This window comes from Zalophus californianus, chromosome 15 (genome assembly GCF_009762305.2).
Source record: "Zalophus californianus isolate mZalCal1 chromosome 15, mZalCal1.pri.v2, whole genome shotgun sequence".
Taxonomy (NCBI): Eukaryota; Metazoa; Chordata; class Mammalia; order Carnivora; family Otariidae; genus Zalophus; species Zalophus californianus.
Window position 1 is genome coordinate 54,964,843 of NC_045609.1, and position 18,874 is coordinate 54,983,716.

Here is an 18,874-nt window from a genome sequence, read left to right on the forward strand (position 1 = left end):
CATCTACCCTCTCAGATGAAATAATATTAAGAAAGCAAAACAAAGGAATTAGAATGCCATACCTTCTTCCTCAACCCCCCAAAAAGTTTAAGAAATGCAGAGGTTCCAGACAGAACCAAGATAAAACAGGTACTCTTTATTGAACAGAGGAGTGGTAGGAGGAAATGGGTCTGTGCAGACACTGGCTTTGGAAACGTTAATTACACACTCATACATGCACATACATACACACACACACACACAAACACACACACACTTTCTCTCTCTCTCTCTCAAGGAAGTTTGCTACTGATAAGAATCCTACAGTAAATCATCTTTTACAGGGAAGCCTTCTTTCACGATGTGAATAATGAACATAGTTTAAGCTCTATACATTCAGAGTTCTACACTTGGTGAAACTGGGTCAAAGGTACATGGGAATTCTTTGTACCACTCTTGCAACTTTTCGGCAAGTTTAGGTTTGTAACAAAAGGAAAAGCTACAAAGAATCAGAACTCTATATTTCAGCCTCTACAGTGTCCTGGGTAAATAAAATACCCAGAGAGAACTTGGATGAAGTGGCTTTCCCTTTATTTCAATCACTCAGGAACAGCAATGGGAAGGACAGAGTAAGGGAAGAAAATCTTTTCAAAGAGGTAGAACTAACATGCCAGATGCAAGATCATCGGGCCCTCCCACAAGAGGACAGGGGTCAGTGCCCACCAAGTAAGCTAAAACCAAAAGATAAGACAAGGCCAGAAAAGAAAAATTAGCCCAAATGCTGTTCAAGGAGAAAGCAAGGCTGAGCCTTAGAAGAGGAGAGAGTGGACAGTTCCCTAAAGTCTAAGGGAGAAGGGTTCCTGCAGACAGTGGCTGACCCAGAACGAGAAGGGAGGAACACAGGGAACATACTTGCTTAAATGCAAATGATAAGCAACTTTGTCAGACCTTTTTCCTCTTCCTAAACCTCCACCTGTTGCTTCCAACACCACTTTGGGGATCAACAGCCCATGCCTACAAACAACTACAAATCCATCCTTTGTAATACTCTTCCATGTACAGAGGTGACTTTCAGATATCAACACAAAATAATTCTCCACGAATAAACACTGTTAGGAAGATTCAGTATAAACTGGCTATTCATTACAATAGTCTTTATACTTTCTTATATATTTGAAATATTTCAAAAGTAAAAAAATAATAAAGCCCAAAAAACAAAAATGAAAAGAAAGAAAGAAAGAAAGAAAAGAAAGAAAAAGAAAGAAAGAAAAGATCATGTTTATTGATTTGACTAAAGACCAATCAAAACATTTCTTATACTATCCTGTCAGGGAACCAGTATAGAAAATAATAGTGTTGTCAAACAGCTAGACTGAGTTTTGACCAAGTGGACTGATATTTTTATATTGAATATACAGCCTTGGCAGGTGCAGATATGTTCTAGGCAGAATTGGCTTCTTTCCATTCTTAATATTTTTGTGACTCACATTTTCCATTAGTATTAAAAGCCCTTCCTTGTTTTCATCTAATAACTGGTTAAGAAAGGGAAAAGAGAAGACATTGATACGTTCAGGACTTTCTTCCTGAACATGTTTCTGTAATTTAGAATATAGGAAAGAACGTGCAGATTTTTCCACAGGTTGTGCTTTTGAAAAAGCATAGGCACTTTTGAAAAAATGACTTTTCTTCAGAAACATTGAGTTCAAGTTGTGTCCTCCCATTGACCTGTGATTTCAAAGAGCTGTTTTGGTTAGTGTAAGGATATTAACCCTAGCCTTGTGGCCTTATTACGTAGCCTATAAACATGAAGTGGTTTTGCTGCATCATATGTCTTATTTACTCTGACACAATGTAGATTAATTTTGAGAGAAATGACAAGAGAGTCCGGAAAAGAGCCTCAATCTTAAATGACTTGCGGTCCATCTTTTCGCTGGTGTTGCTCCCCAGGGGGCGCCCGTTGGGGCAGAAGGACGCGCCGGCCCCGGTTTGCCTGTTAAGGCCAAATGTCTTTGTTGCAGTGCTTGGAGCAGCAGTAGCGGGCACGGGAGGATCAAAGGAGGAATGAAGGGTTTTCAGAGCTTCATGGTTTCAGACAGTAACATGAGTTTTGTTGAATTCGTTGAGCTGTTCAAATCATTCAGGTACGGCGTGCTTTCTTCTGAGGCTTTCTCAGCCCCACGTTTTTGCGGCAATACTAATCGGGAGTGTTTTCCATCCCCCGCCCAGCGTGAGGAGCCGCAAGGACCTGAAGGATCTCTTTGACATCTACGCCGTGCCCTGCAACCGAGCCGGCTCCGAGTCGGCCCCCCTCTATACCAACCTAACAATCGACGAAAACACCAGCGACCTTCAGCCTGATCTAGGTTTGTGCAACCATGTAATATTTCCGTGGAGACCTTTCTACCTAAAAACGAGGGTTGGAAATCCAGTAACACAGCCCCTCAGCCTGTCCCACGTGGCGTGCTGGTACCTGCAGAAGGGGGGACACTTTGAGGATTCCTTCAAGTTGTCTTAGAGATGGGGACTGTTGGCATTTTCGACAAGGAAATTTGTCATTGTGTGAGTCTGTTTAGGCATTCCAGAATATTTAATCAACAGAGACTTCCAGTCCTTCTGACAATCAAAAACCCTCTCTCACCCATGTCCAAATGTCCAGTAGGTATGTGGTGCACCACCAATGTTTCCCTGCCTGCAGGCCGACAGGTGCTCAGCCCCAGGGTGGGAATTGCCTGCCCTTTGACAAGAAGATCTTTAGTGACCTGAGCAGAGCACTCCTGCTCAGCATCCAGGACACTTTTCTGAGTGTAACCTGGAATGTCTGCCTCCTATGCCCCGCTCACCACCACCACTATGATCACCACCACCACTATGATCACCACCACTGATGCATGGTAAGCCCACTAGTTTGCTCTTCTGTTCTCTCTGGAGACTAGAAACGCAAAGAAGCAAAAACAAACTGTCCTCTTTTATACAGCTGCTTTTTTATTACTCAAAAACTTACACTGTCCTCAACTAAGGCTATTAAATTTTTTCAACTCTAGTCACAAAACATGCATAACTATGGATTAGTCAAGTAGTTGCACTTGTTAAAAAATTAATAGACATTATTTTTCTAGAGCGGTTTTAGGTTTACAGAAAAATGATTGAAAAGTACAGAGAATTCCCATACACAGTTCACTCCTGAACAAGACAAGGGTTAAGGGTGCCAATCCCCCACACAGTCAGAAATCCACATGTTAATGTTTGGCTCCCCCCAAATTTAACTACTAATAGCCTGCTCTTGACCAGAAAATCCTTATTGATAACATAACGATAAGTTGATTACTCCATATTTTGTGTGTATATATATATATATATATATATATAATATGTGTGTGTTATATACTATAGTCTTATAATTAAATAAGCTAGAGAAAAGAAATTATTATGAAGAAAATCATAAGATAAAATCCGTTTACAGTATTATACTGTGTTTATCAAAAAGATCTGCATACAAGTGGACCCACACAGTTCAAACCTGTGTTGTTCAAGGGTCCACCGTACCCTCCCCACACACACATACACTGTTTTTCCTATTATTAATATCTTGCATTATTAGCATGGTATATTTGTGACAGTTGAGCTGATATTGATATATTATTATTAACTGAAGTCCATAGTTTAGTGTTCACTGTTTGTATTGTACATGCTATGGGTTCTGACAAAAGTATAATGATCTGTAGCTACCATTGCAGTGTCATACAAAATCCCCTGTTCTCTGCCTGGTCATTCTTCCCACCTTACCTCTGAACCTCTTTTTTACTGTCTCCACAGTTTTGTCTTTTCCAGAATGTCTTATCGTTGGAATCATATAGTTCATATGTAGTCTTTTCAGATTGGCTTCTTTCTCTTAGCAAGGTGTATTCAAGGTTCCCCTGTGTTTTTTCATGGCTCGATAGCTCATTTCTTTTTATCACTGAATAATACTCTATCGTGTGGATGTATCACCATTTGTTTATCCATCCACCTTTTGAAGAACATCTTGGTTGCTTCCAACTTTTAGCAGTTATGAATAAAGATACTATAAACATTTGTGTGCAAGTTTTGTGTGGACATAAGTTTTCAACTCCTTTTGGTAAACACCTGGGAAGGCAGTTGCTGGATCATATGAGAAAGCCCATCTTTAGCCCTGTAAGAAACTGCCAGCTTCTCTTCCAAAGTGGCAAGAATTAAAATGGCCATACCAAAGTTGGTGCCAATGTGGGACACCTGGAACATGGCTGGTGGAAAGGTAAAATGGAACAGCCACTTTGGAAGTTTGGCAGTTTCTTACAAAATTTAATATACTCTTACTAGCCAATCCAGCAATTATACTCCTTGATATTTACCCAAACGAGCTGAAAACTTATTTTCACACCAAAACCTGCACACCAATGTTTATAATTATACTTGTAAAGTACAAAACAACTGTAATTTTAAGAGTTCCTCTTCACTGTCTGTAAAAGTAAAAATAAAGTTATTCTCAAAAACCAAAGTTCAAATTCAGCCTGAAGTCCCCAACTGAATGTACAGTGAGTTCTCTTTTAATACCCTGAGCTCATGGGCTTTCAAGATCGCTGACCTAGTTCTCTCTTAGTTTCTTTTTTTTTATTGATTGATTCATTTTTTGTTTCCTCAACTATGTGAAGCCAGGAATAAGCACTGAGTTTGATGGCTTGTGTAGACAGATGAGTGAAGAGACTAATTCCACAACACCATTATCTCCAAAGTGAACTTTATGAAAGATTCTGGCTAGCTTGCCCATGTTCTGTGGGTGCTTCTATTTCAGATTTACTGACCAGAAATGTCTCGGACTTGGGGTTGTTCATTAAGAGTAAACAGCAGCTGTCCGACAACCAGAGGCAGATATCTGATGCTATTGCTGCTGCAAGTATCGTGACAAATGGCACTGGGGTCGAGAGCACATCTCTGGGCATCTTTGGGGTTGGCATACTCCAGCTCAATGACTTCCTTGTCAACTGCCAGGGAGAACACTGCACTTATGATGAAATCCTCAGCATCATCCAGGTATGTACCCATTTCATATGCATGTGTGTATAAAGCCTCTGACTGTTCTAATGATTTTCTGCTAACCATACTGTTTCTATACTTTTTTCCAGAGCCTTTAAGTCTGGGGCAGAAACAGAAGGGTTTCATTAAATACCAGTAGATGCATTCTTATTTAACATGCAGTTAACATAGACTGCAAGCCTTCTCTTGGTGACTATCATAAAGGGATCAGTACGTGATTCCTTCTTGTTGTTCTAGCACACCTAATAAAATGAGTATTCTAGGTTTTCAACCTCTTTGATCATTTAGCGAATATTTATTAGCTCCTCCTACGGGCCAGGTTCTTTCCAGGACCTGGGATATAGTAGTAAATAAGATCACGTTCTGGCCTTCACCTAGTGGGTGAGGCAGACAATAAATAAAGATAGAATGTAATTTCAGGTATTGATGGATTCTGAAAAACTCAAGCAGAGTAAGGGGACGTAGTGATGCGGGAGGTGGAGAGGAGTAAGCACAGGCCACCCTGAGGAGGTGACAATGGGGCTGAGCGCTGAATCAAGAAGCCGCGTGAAGGTCTGAGGAAAGAGCATTCCAGGCAGGGAGTAGCGAGCTCAAAGACCCAGGCGGGAGCAAGACAATGAAAAGGCTGGTGGAATAGCAGCCCCATGAGCCAGAGGCACAATGGTAGACGTGATTCCAGACAGGTGCCCAAGTCGTCTGGGCATTTTAGGCCGTGGTAAGGAATTTGACTTCAGTCCATGTGACATGGAAAGCTACTGGAAATTTTTGAGCAGGGTAGTAACAGGATTTGATTTATGTATTCAAGAAGTCACTCTGGCCCCACTGGGAAGTGAGCTGTGCTGGGAATGAAGTAGAAGCAGAAAGACAGGGTAGGAAGCTATCCCAGGAGCCAGGGAAGATACGATGATGGCTTCCTCCTGAGGGTGGCAGGAGATGGGCTAGGACACTCGTTCAGGCCATGCCACATACAGCAGGATCGGTCTGGGTTTTCAACCTCCCTTGTCAGCCGATTGGGAATCAGTGGATTCGCTGCCCAGCAGTTGACCACTGGAAATGCTAACGATGTAAGATTACGATCCCATGGTCTGGTGCTCACTCTACTACTATTGCATGGGAGCGCCATACCAAGTACTCCCGCTGAGTCGTCCCATTTAGCCTCTCCCCAGCTCTGTGGTAGCTGCTTACCCCCATGTTCCCCTGGAACACGCCGACAACCGTTTGTTTTCGTATGAATCAGCCTTATCCTAGTTCCTCGCTCTCCCTTTTTCTCTCAAATAAATATGCTTCGTATAATAAACGCACATATAATAGATGTTTTCTTTGGGACTAAAACACTGCCTCTTACCACTGCATAACGAAGTTAGTTCAAATATTTGGTTTAGATGTTTCCTGATGACAACAGAACACCTTGAAAAAATGATATGGTGGGTTTTTTTCCCCTTAGTTTCCTTTACCTAAATAACACTCTTTTTGTGTCCCTTGCAGAAGTTCGAGCCTAGCGTTAGTATGTGTCATCAGGGACTACTGTCATTTGAGGGCTTTGCAAGGTAACTTTTAAAGTCTCTTTTGCCCATCATTTGAGAGTAACTCTTTTCCCTATGCAGGCCTAAGAAAATGTGTTTCCTCTAGGTTTCTGATGGATAAAGATAATTTTGCCTCCAGAAATGATGAGTCACAGGAAAACATTAAAGACTTGCAGCTGCCCCTCTCCTACTATTACATTGAATCTTCACACAATACCTACCTCACAGGCCACCAACTCAAAGGAGAGTCCTCAGTGGAACTCTACAGTCAGGTACAGAACTCCGCGTGGCATGTGATTTCCATTAAATCTTATTGATGTAACCCCCAAAGTCACAAAACCCTGATCCCCGACTCCTTTGAAGAACTTACCAGCTATTACATGTGAAATGTGAGGAAACATGACGTGTGGGAAAACTGCCTATACATACAGTTGTTTTCTTCTTTTTGTTTTCTTCCTCCCTCTTATCTATATTTAACCCTTATACTAGGCAAAAAAAAAAAAAGGTATTCGTTTGAGACTCATAGCTTTTAAATCCTACTTTGTCTGACCTACTCCTACTAAAATTAGATTTTCCCATGGGAAAATCAATCGTTTCACTAAATGCTAAATAAATCAATATATTATAGTGGGAAAGCATAATAGAAAATGCAACAGAATTTCTACGAAGTTAATCTCAAAGTATGGTTTATTTTCATTTGAAATTTTTTTAGACAATCAGTCCATCCCTACGGTACGAAAATTTACAAAGACTGTAGGCAGTGTCCCTACACACTTAAATTCGTGCAGATGTTCTTGGAAACTCCTAAGGGTCTCTGGAATAGAAAAGGCATATCCTTTTGACCTTAACACCAACTCTCATTGATCTGCATGTCAGTTGCCTCTGTTATATCTTCTGCAACTTTCTCATCTATGCTGCCCGTTTTCTGACCTCCTACAAGAAGAGTTAATCAGGAAGAAAAGCGAGGCTAGACCCCAGGAATACAAGTGTGTGGTTGGGAAGGGTGGGGCAGGGAGGGTGTTCAAGTATGACAGTTATCATCGTTTACACAAACCCAGCAGAGTTGAGGTTCCTTGGTTCTCCACATCAGTCCAGATATTCCTCAAGCATGGGTCAAACTTCTGTCCCAAAGCTCATCTGGTATGGAATTTGTGTTTTAAACTCTAAATTCTAAAGTACTTTTATTATGAAATGAAGATATGTCCTTAGAGTAGTGATTTTCAAAATAGAAGTTCTATCGAGGGACCTCAGCTGGGGACATTGAGAGGATCAAGCAGCAGAGTAGGAGGGTAGGAGGGCCCCATCCCCTGCCCCCACTGTAGCTAATGTCCTCTTCTTCTTATGTGCTTTACATATGACCCTCCATTTGCACAGAGAATTCCAGGGTTAAAAAGGAGTTTGAAATCCATTGTTCTAGTTCTTGGGGAAAGAAATGAAGTGTGTGTGTGTGTGTGTGTGTGTGTGTGTGCAGTGTGTCTGTGTGTTTCTCCCAGGAAGATGGGCAGGGGCCAATGTCCTAGCTTTAAGTCCTACCTCACTTCCCTATTTGACCTCCAAGAGGTTTTTTTAACTCCTTAATATTACACCCCGAGTAGAGATTGTCACAGCCTTTGAATGAGGCACAAGAACCCCTCAAATAGACTCACAGATGTGGTTAAACCCAGTGTGAAGATCCCTTGTAGCTTATTTCTTACCAGTCTCTGCTTTCCCTCAGCCCTGCTAGTTACCTCCTCACCTTCCTCCACGGGACAAACCGGGAGTGAGGGAAAGCCCTGTTCTCACCCGGAATTTCCAGCCCTAGTTTTCTTCTTCTAGCCCTATGTGGAGGTCTTAATGTCATGCCGACTTCGGAAAGCCCCGTAGTCTTTTCATGCTGAAAAACCATCTCCTGTGCTGCCAGTCAGCAAGCGAGCTTTCTCCCCAGTGTGGCTCACCACGGAGATGAAGCAGCCTCCAGCTCCTGCTCTCATTCGACACCACAATCCTCAACCCAGAGCAACATACCTCTAGATACTGTAGCTGCTGGAAGAAGCTCTTAGCCTCCGGAGTCTAGGCCCCAGAATCGGTTCCACCTGGGCCATCGGTCACCTGGGAAGACTGGGTGCTGCATGCCATGCAATGGAAAGAATCTAGCAAGGACCTCATAAAAAAGATTAAAATAGGAGGGATTCCACTGAGTTTTGTTGCAGTAACTCTAGCGGCCACTCACCCACAGTATTGGATTGCTGTTGCCTGGAAATAATTATATGGAGTTTTAAATCAGTTGAGTTGGCCCATTCACAGATACATCCGCCTTTTGGTTTGCCTTATCCTTCCAATACATGGAAATCTTTTAAGTTCACAAAGTTCACAAAGAGAGTCTGTGGAGGAAGAGGTTGCTGCACGCAAATATTACAGAGCTGCAACCCGAGCACATGTGCCAGGAGCTCTGCGTCCGGCTCCCCATCTAGGGGAGCAAATAGGTATCATCTTACCTAATTCAGCAATGGACCACTTTACTGAAGAGGTTGTGAGATAGGAGGCACGTGTGTTGTGATTCATCCCTGATGACTGCTGTGGGTATGGCAGAGGGGAGTTTAGGGATTATTTGCCTCTGTTCTAGGACTAGACAGAAAGGCAAATCCTTGATGACTGCTTGCTTCTACTCTTCTGCCATGCTCTATGTTCACAGGAAAGGCATTAGCCAGTGGCAGAATTTGGGTCTAAATGGAGGAGATTTTATTCTGATTGGAGTCATACAAATGTTTAGCCAGTTCATTAAGGAATTGGTGGCCTTGTTTGCTTTGGCCTGCAACCTCATCCCCTTCACCTCCACTCACATTTGCCCAGGTAGAGCACTAGCCTAGCTCTCTCATTTCAGGATGTACCCTGTGTATGTCCCTTGAGAGACCAAAGTTGCTGGGAAAATAGTCATATGGTTTTGCTATCAAATTTACCTTCCAGGGTTGCCTGGGTGGCTCAGTTGGTTAAGTGCCTGCCTTTGGCTCAGGTCATGATCCCAGAGTCATGGGATCAAGTCCCACATCTGGCTTCCTGCTTAGAGGGGAGTCTGCTTCTCCCTCTGTCTGCTCTGCCTACTTCTCCCCCTGCCTGTTCTCTCCCCTGCCCCCTGCCCTCTGACAAATAAATAAAATCTTTAAAAATTTTTTTTTTTACCTTCCAATAGTATTGAGCTCTGGTAAACACTCTTTCCACCATAATTTGTTCTCTCCCCTAATTCATTGTGGCATTTGGCCAAAATGCACGCTTTATTTTAGATGTTATGCCCTTCTGCTTTAGCCCTAAACATGAACACTGATATGTAGAAGCATTTGTTGGGTTTAATTTGAGGCTCTGTGTCCATTTGCTCATCTGGGGTGAATCCATTCGTTGATCATACAGGTCCTCCTGCAAGGCTGCAGGAGCGTGGAGTTGGACTGCTGGGATGGAGATGATGGGATGCCCATCATCTACCACGGACACACACTGACAACCAAGATCCCCTTCAAGGTAATGCTTCCCATGTTCCTTAAGTCAGATCACAGAGTCATTGTCTTCATCAGTCCTTTACATGAGTGACTCTTCCAAATTACACCTTAGGTTGGGGGTTCTCATCCTGAGCCTATAGACTTCCCAAAATTGTGTGGGATGTGCACATGTTCATTTTTCTAGGAGTTGATATAGAACTGTCATTAGAGTCTCATTCACCAGAGTTTAATAACCATTACCTTAAATGAGTTATCTTGTAATACTGTTGTTGCAATTTTTACATCATAAGATGATATATAAAAGGCAGGGGCTTAAACTGTGGAAAGAGCCAAGATGTCCATCGACAGATGAATGGATAAAGAAGATGTGGTATCTATACACAATGGAATATTATGCAGCCATCAAAAGGAATGAGATCTTGCCATTTGCAACGACGTGGATGGAACTGGAGGGTGTTATGCTGAGTGAAATAAGTCAATCAGAGAAAGACATGTATCATATGACCTCACTGATATGAGGAATTCTTAATCTCAGGAAACAAACTGAGGGTTGCTGGAGTGGCGGGGGGTGGGAGGGATGGGGTGACTGGGTGATGGACATTGGGGAAGATATGTGCTACGGTGAGCACTGTGAATTGTGCAAGACTGTTGAATCACAGATCTGTACCTCTGAAATAATGCAATATATGTTAAGGGAAAAAAAAGAAGAAGATAGGAGGGGAAGAATGAAGGGGGGGAATCGGAAGGGGAGACGAACCATGAGAGACAATGGACTCTGAAAAACAAACTGAGGGTTCTAGAGGGGAGGGGGGTGGGGGAATGGGTTAGCCTGGTGATGGGTATTAAAGAGGGCACGTTCTGCGTGGAGCACTGGGTGTTATGCACAAACAATGAATCATGGAACACTACATCAAAAACTAATGATGTAATGTATGGTGATTAACATAACAATAAAAAATTTAAAGGAAAAAAAAGGGCAGGGGCTTTTTTCCTGCTAGGGGAATTAAAAGTCATTTATCCTGGTGTCCCGCTGACAAAGACCAACATCATGTGTTAGAAGATGATTAAATAATTAATATTATGAAATAATGAGAATTGGTTCCACCGGGGGAAGTTAGTCACCCAGAAAGACTAGTCTCATTGGATTATTGTTTCAAATTCTAAATAGTTTATTAGTTCATTGTGCAGTTACTATCCTCATTCAGAGTGGTTTTGGCTGTGTAAAATCACTTTTCTCTGAACTGTGGCTGGGCTGGGATAGAATACTATTATTTCTGTCTTATATGCAGAGAGGATAGCTAAAATGCATTTTCTCTTTAGCTCATTTTCCTATTCATCTCTCTTAAAACTTTTGTACTCTATATTGAGAGAAGGAGGGTTTGAGAACTGTGTTTACATGCACACATAAATATACGTATATGTCTTATTGCCTCGAGTAGATTGATTATAAACTCCTTGAAAGCAGGAAAATATCTTAAGCCTCATTATTTTTTATGTTTTAACAAACACAGGCCTTTTACCTAAAATGTTATCAGTATACATACTGATTTGTTAAATTTGGCACACTAATAGCCGTTCCTTATAAAGTATGTGAACTCAATATGAACAGTTTAATGTGTTTATAGAAAACAGCCTATCATCATGCTTAATTTGAAAATACGTTTGAAAAGATAAAAACCATTTTGGCCAAAATCTTCTGCAAACAACAATTTAGGTGCTTTCTGTGGCTATAAGTACTTCTTCTGACACCCTGGACAGACATCTGGACTCTAATGAACTGCTCTGGCTCTCACAGGAGGTGGTAGAAGCCATCGACCGCAGTGCCTTCATCAACTCTGACCTGCCCATCATCATATCAATTGAGAACCACTGCTCATTGCCTCAGCAACGAAAAATGGCAGAAATTTTCAAGGTAAGCCATTATAGCTAAGAGTTAGGATGGTATCTTGGCCTTTGTCTTGTCACTGTTTATATGGAGCCACCATGGACCACATCACAGGGGACCTCAGCCACGAAGCACATACAGTTAGGGTCCCTCAGACCTCAGAAATGAGGGTGCCCTGGGAGCTTGGGCTCCCTCTTGAATGGTCCACCTTTTCAGCTGAAGTAATGAAACATTGTTTTGTGGTCTCCTGACCATTTCCAGAAAGCCTTAGAGGTAAGGAGAGACCAATTCTCCAGTGCTTCTGGCACCACAGATCAGTGATGGCACCTGTCAGTTGTATGTGGAAAAGCTGAAAATACCTCAGGGCAAATCAAATTTTCTTGTGGCTAACACTACGGATATGGGGATCCGTGTTGGTAAAGAGCTTAGACTGGCCAAAACAGTTGCTATGTTAACACTTCCTTATACAGGCGAACTATAATGCAGACAGATTTAGGATCAAATATTCCATTATATTTCCCCCTTCCTCCACTGATTGAGGCACTTAATGGAAATATGGCCCTCAGGGGGAGAGAAGGACATAGTCAAAGGAAAATGTCCCCAAATACTTACACCAACAAAACTAATCAGCTTTTCATATTGCCTTTCTTTTGCCATCATTTAGAATTATGGTCTCAACTTTTTGGACTGTGTACTCCATCAGTAAAATACTGTAGTATGTATTCCTGTTGTATGTTTATTGTCTTATTCATACATTATATACATATCCTACTTATTAGCATATTTTATACCTTAATTAAAACATGCAAAAATAGACTGGGAAAGGGAGTTACAGAGAAAGGGTCAAGTAAATAATAGTTCTTATACTATTATTTGTTAATGGTACAAAATCCCTTTTTGCTCTCATAAAAATTTTTAACGGTAAATGTATTATTTTTTATCTAAGTTTTTAGTGGGAGTAATGTGATTGAAAAATTTTTGAAATTTTTTTATTTCCTTTTTTTATGTTCAGTTAGCCAACATACAGTACATCATTAGTTTTTGATGTAGTGTTCAATGATTCATTAATTGCATATAACACCCAGTGCTGAAATTTTTATTAGTGACATGTATGTCTAGCTTTAGGTTTAGTTTATTATTTCAGTATTTGATTTGAACAGCTATAGTCGCTGATAAAGACACCTTATAGAGAAACATGTATGAGATGGAAAGGGGGTGTCGTTTGCTGCTCTTGCCAAATCATAGTACTAATTTCTCAATTCCATTAATGAGGCTAAGGTACATTAAACACTATAAAGCTTCCATTTTTGTTTTTTTTAATTAAAAAATTACTGAAGGGCGCCTGGGTGGCTCAGTCGTTAAGTGTCTGCCTTCGGCTCAGGTCATGGTCCCAGGGTCCTGGGATCGAGCCCCACATCGGGCTCCCTGCTCCGCGGGAAGCCTGCTTCTCCCTCTCCCACTCCCCCTGCTTGTGTTCCCTCTCTTGCTGTGTCTCTCTCTGTCAAATAAATAAAATCTTTAAAAAAAATAAATAAAAATGAAAATAAAAATAAATAAATAAGTAAATAAAAATTAAAAAATAAAAAATTACTGAAGATAGAAAATGCCATATTTTCTACCCTCACCCCAATGGATCGTCTTGTTCCTACTTCCACCACCCACCTCCTGGAGGGATACACATTCCCCTTTGGAGGCCAATGCTCAAAAAATCTTTTTGAGAAGCGTACGGGCAGTTCTCTATACTAAATGGTGGCAGATTCTCCCCATTACCTTTCATCGTTGTCACCACTCCCTAGCTACTTCAAGGTTTCTATCCTTTTGGCTTCTTACCCACATCTGGAATGGATTATATTCTACAAACCACAGCCTCTAACTGAATCTCCTTTTCTTCTTTAATCTATCAGGCCCTAGAGTATCTTCCTGAACAGTTAGAGCTGTCCCCACCTGGAGAATGGCCTAGATCACTCCTCCTGACCTTCTAGCTGCCTCCCTTCCTTCCAGTAAGAGAGTGTTGGCAGGGAGGAGGGACACCACTTCTTTCCTACTTTCTCTTCCTAGGATTTGTAGAACCTTTCAACTGAGCTGAAATATCTGGTTGAATAATTCAAGTGTAGGTAAAAGGCACTGATTATGTGTTTTCCTTTATTCTTTGTAGACTGTGTTTGGAGAAAAACTGGTGGCTAAATTCCTGTTTGAGAGCGATTTCTCAGATGATCCAATGCTTCCCTCACCTGACCAACTTAGGAGGAAAGTGCTTCTTAAAAATAAGAAGCTAAAAGCCCACCAGACACCAGTGGACATCCTAAAGCAAAAGGTATTCTCCTCTCATTATAGAAGCTCTGGGTATGCAGTGTGCCCAGGACTAAGAAATCAGTGTTATTCTGACCTTTCAGATGACCTGCAGGGTAACCACTTTTTGATGATTGAGTTTCCTGGAATGATAAATTTGAGTTCTGGCTCTCCTGTTAATAGACTAATAAGAATTGTCCTCCCACTCACCTAGAATTTTATTTTATGAAATTAATTTCACATGTAGAATGCACCTCGTTGTAAATTTAATTTACTCTGAGAGAGATAAAGTGTGACTTTTGTCTCTGGACCTGGACTTCACAGCTGTCAATCCCACGGTGGTTACTGTGGTCCCCTTTAGAGGGGACCCCTAAAGCCCCCTATAGAAAGACCTCCCTCTACACACCGTAGGGAGAGCCCCTGTAGAGAAAGCACATGGTCAGTCAGTATTGGAACCCCAAGACCAGCAGCCCTGTGGTCCCAGCATGGAAGTTGATGTTTCACTGTGGCCTCTGGACTCCAGGGCACTCCCCAATCTGCCTCACCCACAGAGATCTACTCGCCAGGTATCCCAAACCTGCTTGTGTAGAGAGCCTTCAGCCCAAGGATCCAGGAAAAAGTTTAGGTCCAGAGCCGCTGAGGTCATATACCAGGTTGCACATATCCCACAGAATGACAGCTGCCAGAATTATTTGTCTTATTTAGGGCTTTGTCTTTATTTTGGGGGCCTAAAACGCCACTTTTAAAACTTAACAACAGCCAGGGGTTGCCACATGAAGCTCAGTACACTGGTGCTGTTCCAGCAGCAGGGACAGTCCAGAGCTCAACCTAGGTCCTGGTCAATGGCTCTTAATTTCTGTCTGTGCCATCACCTCCAAGCCTCCAGGCCCTACTCTGCTCCTGCTTCAGTGGATTCCAGAGAACAGAGAAGTCAGCAAAAGGATTCTACGAGCCCAACAAATTTGGAACCTTTGTCCAAAGTCATCAATAAAAAATCTCAAGTCTAGTTGAGTCAAGTGTCCAGCTTGACCTGGTTGAGTAATCAATTTGTAACAATCATCAAATCTTCTAAAAGCCCTAATTTGTAGAACTCACAGGTAAGGGCCTGAGTTTAAAGTCGAGTGATTTATAACATGGTACTGGAGAAAGAGCATTAGGTGTGGAGCTAAAATACCAGTTTCCAGTCTCTGGCTCTGTTACAAACCAGCCATGTGACCATAGGCCTAGTCAGTCTTTCTAGGCTTCCATTTCTTCATCTGTAAAATGGAAATGTTAAGGTAACTAGCTTCACAGGACCCCTCTGACACTAAAATCTCCCAAAATCTTTCCCAAAGTGAATCATGGGACCCCTGTCAGAATTGCAGACCACTCTGTAAACATTTCATTGTCCCACTTCTCAGACTCTATTTCCAGTATTTCTTGCCGTTCTAGAACATTACTGCTTCCCCGAGGGGTCCTTAAAGAATCTTGTCATCTGCTGAGTAAGTACCAGGGAGTTCCCAGATTGTCCAGCTCACCTGCAGCGGGATTCCAGGCTGCCCAAAGTCCAGGCTGAGTTAGAGAGGTTTACGTGATTATCACCTAAAAATTCAGTGATTCACCAAATGCTCAATGACTTCAGATGCCTCAGGGTGGGGGAGGAAGGTGAGGTCAGAGGCCCCATCACCTTTAGACTTACCCTTCTGAGCAGAAAAACAGATATTTACAGAATGTCCCCAAACCAATCCAGCCAAGAGATCCCTACTGATCAGGTTTGCCCTGAATGGAGTGGCTCAGGATTACCAAGGATGCTGTAGAAATATGGTCATCAGATTTTTTTGCTCAAATATCTCAAAAATTTTTTGAAAAACTGTATTTCTCACACATATTTTCCCCTTTTATACATTTTTAGGTTGACATTAAAAATTTTATCACAAGTTTAAGTAGTTACAAAGGATTTATTTTCAAACATAACATTTATTATGTATAAATATAGATAACATAAATTATATACCAATATAATGTACAAAACAATCCTCATTGTCAAAGATATCAGCCTAGTCAGCTGGATTATGTTTGGTCAGAAAAAGTGTGACTTTATTTTTTTTAATTCAAATAAACATTCCTCCCTATGATAACCATCTCACTTTTGAATAGTAATTCTAAGATGGATGGATGGACAGACAAAAGGAAGGAAAGGGAAGGAAGATAGACAGAGACAGGGATGGATGGGTGGATGGATGGATGGATGGATGGATGGATGGATGGATAGATAGATAGGCAGACAGACAGACAGACAGACAGAGACAAAGGCATGGAGCCTTGAATGTGTTTGTTGCCTGGGTGAAATAAAATGCTCCGGTCTTTAGTTTTCCAAGACGCTCAGGAGCTCTGCATTCTCAAATGACCCTTTGCTACCTTGGGTGGTTTTCACCTCATCTCATGTATCACAGATTTTTTTTCCCCCTTTGGTAAGTGAGAATTATACTTTTCTTTTTTTAAACAGGAGAAGAGCAATCATGACAAGAGCGTGGGGAAGGGAGAACCAGCCGACCATACTCTTGTTCGCAGGCAGTCTTATTTTTTAAAGAGTACACATAGAGCTTGAAAATCTTGAATCTAGAAGTTGATTCCTTTAAAAATAAATGAAGCTGCACATCCCTAGAAGTCACGTGTGTACCCCGGAGGTACACAGTTTGAAGATCGCACACAGCTCTTGGCCAAGAGTTGCAAAACCAGCCACTTTTGGGGGTCAAGCAGAAACATAAATATGAGGGGCCAGCTCGTTGTATGCCAGTTGGAAGCAGTCAGGGTGGGAGTGGAGGATGCATGCCCTCATAAATGAACAGCTCTAATTACATTCTTTTTAAAACACTGCACCAGCCACACCAGCCTAGGCTGGAGGGGAAGTCAGTCCTGAGGGCCACCAGTTTGAGCCCTCGGCTAGGTTTACCTGTGTGCAGGTCTGGACTCTCACAGCTGCTCCAGAAAGCCCAGCATTTGTTTGGGTTCCAGAGACCACAAGATCTATGCTGATGGGCTTTTGTTAGGAAGTCATGTAGCTAAAAGAGTAGCATGTGTTCCCCGGCCCTCCGCAACGGCTGTGTCAGTAACTGACTGCCCGGGACGGGGTGCTTTTTCTTCTACAACACTGTCCCTCCCTGCTGTTTTCTTTCCTCAGCAACTACTGCCCACTCCTGACTGCCAAGCAGACCCAGCCGCCCTGCGCATACCTCTGTGGTCCTCTAGATGCGGTGGGATCTTGTAGCCGTTGCCTCTCCCGTTCTTTGTTACTTATGCAGCCTCCAGTTCACAAATGAATGCATCGTGCTATTTGAGAAGTCTTTATGCTGAGCCCAAATCTTGCTTCCCGTTCCTCCTACTCCTTGGCACTCCTTCCTCCCCCTGCAGCTGCACAGACTGATTCCATATCTAGAGGGCTAGCATGTGTCTCCCACCAGCTTTTCTCTTCTCCAAACTAAACAGTCTTGTGGTATCAACTGTTTCTCACAGGATATGGCTGCTCAGACTCTTTACTTCCCACTAAGAATGTTTAGGATATTCTTAAATTTGTGGATATTCTTGAATTTGTCGATCTTAAGATGTGATTTCCAGAACAAGTCAATACTCCAGATAGGGGTCTGACAGCACAAGGAGGACAGTGAAACCATCGCCGCTCTTAACTTGGACTTTATACCTCAGTTAATGCAGCCTGGGACTGTTCTCACTTTTAAAATTCTTCAGTGCACACTGGGCTCCTGTTGAGTTTGTGCAAAACAAAAAGAGTTCAGTTATTTTCACAGGGACTGCTCTTTGGCTGGTCTCCCCACGTCTTCAGGTTTTTACAGTTAATTTTCAACTTTCGTGGGCAGGAGCCTCACATTTACCTCGGTTACATTTGCTCTTCTTGGTTTTGGTATGTCATTGCAGCCTAAAAGGTTCTTTGTTAATTTTGACTTCTGATATCCAGTGTATTTATTAGCAGTTTTTCAAATTGTGCCTTAATCCTTGAAGTTGCCCTTGAGCCAGATGAGCAAGCAGAGAGCCCCGCCTGTGGTCCTTCTTGCAAATCCTTCCTGGAGTTTAGATGATTATCACTCCTGTGTAGTGCTGTCCTCTCCTGCAGCCCACATTTCCCCAGAATCTGCTTCAGCTTCTTTATTTAATAGACTAGAAAAGTGAGGCCCAGCCATTTGTGTGACTTCCTCAAAGCCACCCAGCTCAGAGTAGCAGAACTAGGATTCAGATTCAGGTCTTTAGGAAAGACTCTTTCAAACGTAATATAGAAGTCAGAATACAGGGGCGCCTGGGTGGCTCAGTCAGTTAAGCATCCAACTCTCGGTTTCAGCTCAGGTCATGTTCTCAGGGTCATGAGATCGAGCCATGCTTCGGACTCCATGCTTAGTGTGGAGTCTGCTTGTCCTGCTCCCTCTGCTCCTTCCCCCACTCGCACACACATGCTCTCGCTCGCTCTCTCTCTCAAATAAATAAAATCTTTTTTTAAAAAAGTCAGAATACATTGATAATCACTGGAACACTATTAAAAACATAGATTCTTAGGTCCCAAATCTGCCCAACTAAATCAGAATTTCCACAAGGAAAGCTGGGTAATCTGTTTATTTAAAAATAATTCTTATCATCCTGGAAGTTTGGAAACACTCCTTATTTGTTATTTCCCAAAAAGTGAGTTACCTTACCCAAAA

The 18,874-nt window shown here is 42.1% G+C and overlaps 1 protein-coding gene across 3 annotated transcripts in view; it reads left to right on the forward strand.

Moving 5' to 3' along the window:
* The window catches only part of PLCE1 (phospholipase C epsilon 1), a 338,579-nt gene that overhangs the window by 267,604 nt on the left and 52,101 nt on the right, over positions 1-18,874 (forward strand). For all 3 annotated transcript variants that reach the window (XM_035724225.1, XM_027595213.1, XM_027595222.1), the window contains 8 exons: positions 1,998-2,120; positions 2,206-2,342; positions 4,787-5,025; positions 6,514-6,575; positions 6,658-6,823; positions 9,933-10,040; positions 11,814-11,930; positions 14,059-14,217. In XM_035724225.1, coding sequence (XP_035580118.1) covers positions 1,998-2,120; positions 2,206-2,342; positions 4,787-5,025; positions 6,514-6,575; positions 6,658-6,823; positions 9,933-10,040; positions 11,814-11,930; positions 14,059-14,217 — 1,111 coding nt within the window. The remainder of the gene's footprint in view (positions 1-1,997; positions 2,121-2,205; positions 2,343-4,786; positions 5,026-6,513; positions 6,576-6,657; positions 6,824-9,932; positions 10,041-11,813; positions 11,931-14,058; positions 14,218-18,874) is intronic.